The following is an 8,694-nucleotide window of genomic DNA, read 5'->3' on the forward strand; positions in this document are numbered from 1 at the left end:
TTTTTCTTTTTGTGTTCCATGAAAGGAAAAATATCAAGGGGGTTTGTAAAGGACATGTAGGTGAGTAAACAATCATTTTAGAGTGAACTGATCCTTTAAGAAGCAAACGAAACCACCCTAAGCGCCTGCCACCTCCCCAGTCCTTCAGAACACCACCCACGTTTAGCAGGTAGTGGATTCGCCATTCAATTAGCTTAATGAACTCAGCAAAGTGATTTGTAAAAGCAGTCTAGGGATAATCCAGGCAGTAGGGGGAAAAAAATTACTTAGCTTTTTCTCTATTTCAGCAGATGGTGCTCTTGGCAGCGGCGGTGCAAATGTTTATTTGTGTGTTTTGAGCTGTAATTGGAGGTTTTTAACAGTCATCATCATCAGGGTTATAATCAGCCTGTAAACACTCAGGAAATGTGCCTCTTTAAAGCGCCGCCAATCCGCTGAAGACCGGGCGAGTCAGTCAGTGAGAGTAAAGAGGAGGAAGCCGCACGGAGACACACTCAAACCTTTCTATTAGGCCTAACCTTTCCCTGATTAAAGCATAGGCTGTTAACCTGGAGAGCCGAACGCTGATTTGGCAGGGCTTAAAGCACGAGCAAATGAGTGAATTATGTAGGGGGTTACAGTTTAATAAGAGTCTACCTACTGCCTTTGAAGGCAATGGAACTAATTTGGTGGAGATTGCTGTGGCTGGAGAGTGAATTGCAATCGTATGGTCGAGGAAGCGTAGGCCTGCTTTCTCTATGTGTTTATAGTTCCTGGTAATGACTCTGAGCTCCGTGAAGATGACTCTGTCAGTGTTAGGGCATCTATCAAGTGGAGATAAAAGGCTAAATTGCCCTTTCAAGATCAGCCCCCACATTGTCAGAGATTTCGTATATGGAATAGAAATAGCGAAATGCTACTCCGTTTCAGTAAATGCTGATTTTGTTCTCTTTGAAATTGATCGCTTTGTCTCACTTGCTGTTTTTCAAATCGTGTTTATCTTTGTGCTCAATGTGATAATAATGTTTGCATTCAGAATGCTCGGCCAAAACGCTAACAATGACACAAATATGTTTCTGTCTGATTGTAGGTTCTCTGGGAGCCAACACTGCGGCCATGTGCACTGTGCTTACCAGTACAGAGAGCATTATCACTGCATGGACCCCGAATGTAACTATCAGGTGAGTACGACAGCCGCAAACAGGGTTCAAAATTAATGCTCACCAAGTGCTAATGCAAGTAAAATCGCCTGTAACTTTCTTAGTTCACCCACTTTTTGGTGATAAATGAGACTGTCAGCCGGTAATTTTTGCAATTAGACTGGCATAGGTCAACACACCTAAACATTCATCCCTCACTGCTTAAAATCCAAGCACCTGGCTTCTGTAAGGATAACCACATAATGCAGAGATTGTCACAACACCAGTTTAAAGCTCACCTTCACTCTTTCTCCATCACTTCCTGACAGGAGAGAAAGATAACTGTTAGAGGAAATGATTGAAGTGTGCCAGGGTACACACAAGGAAACAGCCAAACAAAACCTTACGGACAAGGCTTTTATCTTGCCATCGTACTGGATTAACAGGTTTAGATAGATGAGGTCAATTTCTCAAAACTCAATCAGACAGAGAGTGGCATTCCTTTTTTTTCATGGTTAATGGTAAATACTTTCAAAAGATGCCTTCTTTTTTTCCTAAGGACATCTGCTAATACTCTTGGGCCACTCATAATCCCCTTTCACATTATTAGTCTGATCCATGTCCTCAGAGTTGTCATGTTCAGCACAGCAAAATCAGCATTAAGCAGATCAGAACACAGACAGCAGCGGCTCACGCGCATATGGTGGAAAAGAGCAGGCAAAGACGGGCGCATTTGTCGAAGACATCAAAAATCCTCCCGCAACGAGAGCCACTCCGTCTTTTCTTTATCAAGTCCTCTCTAGTCATAATCTCCCACTTCATTTTTAATCATCTGATTACATTTTTCATTATAAACATCCAGGAATCCTGCTGAAGACAACAGGGCAGCTGTTGCATCTAAAAGGGACTTATTCAGCCCAGCAGGCTGCCTCTTGTTATTCAAGAACAATTCCTCAAACTGTAAGAAGAGTCAGCTGAAAAGTCCCTTTGAAGCTGTCCGTTTTTGGGACTTGGGTTGGTTAAGAATTCATTGATGCCATTATACATGCGTGTCATTTTCTGATTAAGGTCGATATTCTGGATAAGCCTTTGTTCTTATAATTTCACTTTTTTTTATAATCTACTTATTACAAACTTAGGCCATAAAGTTTGTTTTAGTGGTTGTAAAATGTTAGTAACCCAAACCTGCCTTTTAATAACCCAAAATTCTGATTGATACAGGCGCAAGCTTTCCTGTAGCTAAAACAATAGAGTTTGGTACTAGCAACACCAAGGTGATGGGTTCGATTCCCAGGGAACTCATGAACTTATAATGTTGCTTTAGATAAGTGTCTGCCAAATGCATAAACAATGTAAAAAAAATAATCAAAGATCTTATTCGTATTTATATAAACCCGTAACTTTGGCGTAATCTAAAGTTGTGGCAATCTGTTTACTGCTATTTACATGTCACTTACACAATTAGAATATGACCGGAATGTTTCTGTGCATGTAAAGGCATCAGTGAAACTTGGCAGTTTAGCAATGACAGACAGGAGACTGTGCACACCCTAGCAGAAATGTGAGGCTCAGATGAACTTGTTTTTGGAATTGATAAGTCATTAAAATGTTACATGACACAGTGCTGGAATATTATCCTGCGGTTGCCAGCCTTTGCTCCACTCCATACTGGCCCTGCCTCTCCTTTCATGGCCATCCTGCAATGCGATGGGAATCCTAAAATAAATGTCCACACGACCGTGTGGCCACTCCGCTAAGTACAGAAGCCCAACTGATACAATTTCCTGCTGTTTTCCACAGTTCCGCTCAGTGTGGCCGGATCTAGATCAGTATCTCTTTTTGTTTGTTTGTCAACATCCCAAATACCTGTCATCACCGTTTGTTGGACATCGGCTCATATATCATATAAATACAGTTCTCTTCTTTTGAAACAGGATTGGAAATGTAACACTATATATAGCCAAGGTTTAAGTATTTATCTTTGTGTATTTATATATCTTTATTTATTTTTTATTTGCCTGTAAGATAAGCTTCATAAATGGGCAATGAGGTTTTTTGGATGTTTCTGTCATATTTTTTTTTCTCCTGTTGCTCATTTATGTAGAAAATATGGATTTACGTTGGAAGAGGCTCATTGATTTCAGCTACTCTTGTTTCAGTTCCTGTAATATTAGCTCAAGCCCAATTACTGCAGATTTGGTTGCCGTGATCTCTCAAGAGTGAGGTTTTTTCCCCCACATCGCTTCGTTTTTTTCTCCCAGACTGCTACGTGGTGTAGGAGATTTTAATTTCGAGGAGGGGTATTTTAGCATATTTCCTCATTATTATTGTCTAGCCCTGCACAAAACTGTGCTTTAATACTTTAATTAAAAATGGAATCATATCTCAGACGGGAATTAAAAGAGAAACATTTTTTGGTTGCCTTGTTTGTTTGTTTGTTGTCTTTTCCCCGTGCACATTCCAAAACCATCTGCATGGAACATGATTTTTCAGAAGCGGAGAATATCGCAACTGTGATCTCGCATGTCAAGTGATCCATCTTAATTAGAAACGGTGAAATAAAACGTAATAAACAGTCTAGCTCAGGAACCTTTTTAAGTAGCAGATTCAAACATCAGGTGAGCCTGGAAAATGCTAGAATGTCATAACTGAGCCATAATGCTATGCTTTATTGTTAAGAGAGTCTATAGTGCAAACTCCAAATTAAATACACCCTTCAAAGTATTCACTTTCAAGTTCTCTACCCTGCAATGTGAGTAGGGAACAGTGAATACACCTTCTACCTGCTGCTACGACCGCTGGTGTTTTGCACCGTTCACCCACCTGGCTGCAATTTGCTGCAATGCTCTGCAGCTGTTGCATGAGTAATAAAATAACTCATTGCTGGTTTCCTTCAGAACCTACACACCACCTCCCCCACCTTACTACCTCTGTGTATCTGTTGTTTACAGAGATTCACCAGTAAGCAGGATGTGATAAGGCATTATAACATGCATAAGAAGCGGGACAACTCCCTGCAGCATGGATTCATGCGTTTCAGCCCTTTGGATGACTGCAGTGTGTACTACCACGGCTGCCATCTCAATGGCAAGAGTACCCACTACCACTGCATGCAGGTAAACCACAGCAAAAACCCCCTAGTTTGCAAAAAAAAGGAAAAAAAAAAAGAAAAAAAAAATGCACATTCACCCTCACATGCAAATACAACTTCCCCTACATGTACAAGATTTGAGACAAAATATTAAATTCAGTTTTCATGAATATTACGAAATAAAAGCTGTGGAAGAATACCTAAAATCTACTTTACATGCACAATATTAGTGGCAGGCGAATGGCACAGACTCTTTTGTGTGATGCAATAATCTTTAAGGACACTGAAGTTCTTTAACTTTTTCCTTGACCATTTAAGCGCGTTTTTTTATTATTATTTATAAGACAGAAGTTGTCAGAATAAATGAAAGAAAAATTAAAAGGATGAAAAGGGTGTACACCTCCTCTCCCATCGCCCCCTTTCTTTCTCACTCCTTAATTGGCATGGATGAAATTCTATGAGTTGTTTATATGAACTCAACATTTTTCATCTTTTAGTACCAAGTGGCGAGTTAAAGATTATTTCCCACCAGATCTGTTTAATTCTTTACATCTGCTTATTTTCAAGGTGTCACTTGCGAGTCGAGCACTTTTTTACCCGCAGGCTACAGTGGCCCGGGACTTGAGATATATTCTCTCTTTTTTTAAAGCCTCCCTAATGGCGTAATTGTTATTAGACATTTCAGCTCTTGTTTTAACAGTGGTGAGAACAGGCAGATGTTGGCACTTGATTTACGGAGAAAAAACAGAGTGGCATTTTTTTCATTGTTTGACTGAATATGGCCAAGTTGCCCTGTTTGCACGGGTGAAAAGTGCCAGAGATGATATACAATTGCTGGTTTTAATTCAAGCATTAGTTCATGTTCGTCTGCTGCCCAGAGAGCTCCTGAGTGCTGCTGTTGAGTAACAGAGCCTTTCAAACCGAACTAAGTGACAAGTCTCCCTGAACAACCCTCCTGACACTTTTCCTAAAGCAGAGACCTCTAATATAGACTTAAAACCTTAAATGGAAGAAGGTTTCAACCACAAGCCACCTCACCATGCTGCTTTTGCATGCCACATATTGCAAATCACACACACAAAAAAAATAGTCCTGTCTTTTATCTCTTTGAAGCTGTTTTCATGAAACGCACACCTGCTTTTCATATTTTATGAGTTGTTGTCTCAAGAGTACATTTTTAACAAAACTCAGATCTTGAGAAAATGTTTCCTGCTCATTTTTTTAGGTCACCTGTTTCTTTGCTCCCCACATTGAGTTCATCACCAAACTGAGCTATTTTTGTGTCACATCTCGAGTTGTTATTTTCATGTCCCTGCACACTACAAGAGCTCAAGCACCAAGCCACTGTTTCATACTGAGCATATTTCATCCAGTGCAACAAACTGAAACTCACACATGGTGTTTATTTCCAAACCGTGCACACGCTTTGTCTCATGAAAGCACTTTTTTTTCATTTCCTGTCTGTCAGGTGGGCTGCAACAAGGTGTACACAAGCACTTCTGATGTCATGACTCATGAGAACTTCCATAAGAAAAATGCACAGCTGATCAACGATGGCTTCCAGAGGTTCCGGGCCACTGAGGATTGTGGGACGGTTGGGTGCCAGTTCTACGGGCAGAAGACCACCCACTTCCACTGCAGGTATGATGGCTGCTGAAATTCAATTTAATGTGTGTTAATTGGCATTTAAGAGTTTAATCCTTTACCTTTCCACCTCTCAGACGCCCAGGCTGTACCTTCACCTTCAAGAACAAGTGTGACATCGAGAAGCACAAGAGCTATCACATCAAAGACGACGCTTACGCCAAGGACGGCTTTAAGAAGTTTTACAAATACGAGGAGTGCAAGTACGAAGGCTGCGTCTACAGCAAGGCCACAAACCATTTCCACTGCATACGCCAAGGCTGCGGCTTCACCTTTACCTCCACCAGCCAGATGACCTCACATAAGCGCAAGCACGAGCGCCGCCACATTCGCTCCTCGGGCGTGCTGGGCCTCACTTCCTCCTTCCTGTTGCCCAAAGAGGAGCTAGAAGAGTCCAGCAATGATGACCTCATGGACTACTCAGCCATTAGCAGCAAGAACTCCAGCTTAAGTGCTTCTCCAACAACCCAGCAGTCCTCTACCATACAGCACATGCTGTCCACTCCCACCACCACCATGTCCTCCAGCCACAGCATCAAGCCCACCACCGCTCTGCCTCCAGCCAGCCGTATTTCCACCCTACTGTCCCAGGCTCTGCCCAGCAACGTGCCCATGGCCCTAGCACTTTCCAACAGTGCACTGGCAGGTGTTTCCAACCCCTTCTTCCCCCTCATTCCCAGAATGCCCATGTCGCTCACGCCCTCTACCGCCGGTCTGATCTCTGCCGCCACCTCCGGAGGTCACTCCATGCCCAGCGATTCTCTACCCCTGACCTCCACCCCGACTGGGGACCCAGCCGCTGCTACTGTAGCATCCACACCGACTTCTTTTGCTGCATCATCCATTATGGAGAAGATGTCGGCCAGCAAGGGTCTAATATCGCCCATGATGGCCCGACTGGCAGCCGCTGCCCTGAAGCCCTCCAGTAACCCGGATGCAGGTCTGTTCATGTCATACTGTATTATTCATTTGTAAGATGAATATTGTTTAGATCAGTGATTCTCAACTGGTGGGTTGCACACAGTAATTATAACATTTATTAATTGAATTATAAAATGTAATATTAGTCATTAGTAATAAATATTATAATAATTAGATTTGATAATGATTAAAATATTAATGTCAGTTTAAATTCTGGTCAATATCGATAAACCGATAATTATTTTCATATTATGGCTGATAACCGATAAATGGCTGATTTTATGATTATAGCTGATATTATGACTAATAAGTGGCAGATATTAATATTGTATTTTATTTTTAAATAAATGACTAAAAACTAAAATCAATAATATTAGATGCTACATAGATTGTAGACAGTAAGTTTAATATTATGATACAATTTCAGTGTAATCATTAATGTTAATATTAAAATCATTAAATGTAATAATAATTCATATATCATTATTAATTAAATTTCTTCTCAGTACTGATAAGCCGATATGTATTTTCATATTATGGCTGATAGATCTCTAGTATTAATATTATGCTATTTTGTCTAAATAAATTAAAATTAAAGCACTAAAAACTAAATTCATTTTAAATTCTACTAAGTGAATTTAAGCTTTACAACTTTGTAATGTACATTGTGAAAAAAAAAGGATATTAATTTTGAAACTAATACTGATAAAAAAAATCTATGATATCGGCCGATAACCGATATTGTAATATATTGGTAAATAATAAACATAATAAATAATAAATATATATATATATATATATAATAAACATATTGTGCATCTCTAATATTAATCAGTTTCAACATTTGATTTAAGTTTGTTTTTTTTACTTCTGATAATGTAAAACTTTTCAGCAAAATCTTTAAGCAAAACCGGTTAAGTGCCACTGGTCTAAATATTCCCAATGTTAATATCTATAACAGGAGTGAAAAATATATACTTTTTAAAAAAGATACTTTGTCAAAGGATCAGTTTTCTTCACTGCGTTTAATCATGAGAACATCAGTTCTCTGGGTCACTCTGCCCATGTGTTTCTCTTTCTCAGTACCTACCCGTCAGTGAAAGGGCACTTTCAGGTCATCTGCTCATGCTATCCATAGGCGCTGCTCAAATCTCTGATTTCAGGATTAGGGCAAAATATTAAAGGGCTGGTTTGCTGCTCTAGTCTTGTTATTGCAGCGATCATTGTCATGATACCCACAATCCATTAGCAGATAAGTGCTGAACTAGTGAGTGGGCTCTGTAAAGCTGCCTCTAATAGCATTCTCAGGAGGATCCCAGGGCCTGTGTTCTACATGCTTCCTCATCACCGGCCTCTTATCTGAGCGTGCACTCGTTCCAACCAAATGGAGCTTGAATAATATTAAGTTGAGAAATTGGAGGTACAAAGCAGCTTTTTATATGCACTCTGATATAGAGGAAGAAATATCAGAAACTGTTGAAGCAGAAATGACTCAGCGCTCCTTTGCAGGAACAGATCTTCTCATAAAAGTCCTACAACCCTACAAGAAGGCAAATAAAACGAGCATGTTATCTCATGTGTGAGCACCTTGCATTTAGTTTTGGTAACTTCGAGAAAAGTAGAGAAAGAAAATACCCTACTGGAAGAAATATCAGAAACTGTTGAAGCAGAAATGACTCAGCGCTCCAGAGAGGGGGATTTGTGTATGTGCTGGTGTGTGTATATAAAAGCACTACTTGTTTCAGTATGAAAACACTGATGTGGAGTCTGTGAAGTCTCTTATGGCGCTTTTCCACTGCGTGGTACGACTCGGTTCGGCACGGCTCGGCACGGCTCAGTACGGTACGACACGGCACGGCTCGGCTCGGTTTGCCCTTCCACTGCAGTTTAGTATCGCTTTAGAGTGGGCGGGATTATTCA

At 40.4% G+C, this 8,694-nt stretch overlaps 1 protein-coding gene across 1 annotated transcript in view; it reads left to right on the plus strand.

Annotated features, from left to right (window-relative positions):
• Positions 1–758: 758 nt before the first annotated feature.
• The window catches only part of LOC107681960 (zinc finger protein castor homolog 1-like), a 24,021-nt gene continuing 16,085 nt past the window's right edge, over positions 759–8,694 (plus strand). The window contains exons 1-4 of the mRNA XM_016478334.1: positions 759–1,160; positions 4,070–4,234; positions 5,678–5,850; positions 5,931–6,793. Of these exons, the coding sequence (XP_016333820.1) occupies positions 759–1,160; positions 4,070–4,234; positions 5,678–5,850; positions 5,931–6,793 (1,603 nt within the window). The remainder of the gene's footprint in view (positions 1,161–4,069; positions 4,235–5,677; positions 5,851–5,930; positions 6,794–8,694) is intronic.

The sequence above is a fragment of the Sinocyclocheilus anshuiensis genome, unplaced genomic scaffold, assembly GCF_001515605.1.
Source record: "Sinocyclocheilus anshuiensis isolate Anshui unplaced genomic scaffold, SAMN03320099.WGS_v1.1 scaffold2090, whole genome shotgun sequence".
NCBI classification, from domain to species: Eukaryota; Metazoa; Chordata; class Actinopteri; order Cypriniformes; family Cyprinidae; genus Sinocyclocheilus; species Sinocyclocheilus anshuiensis.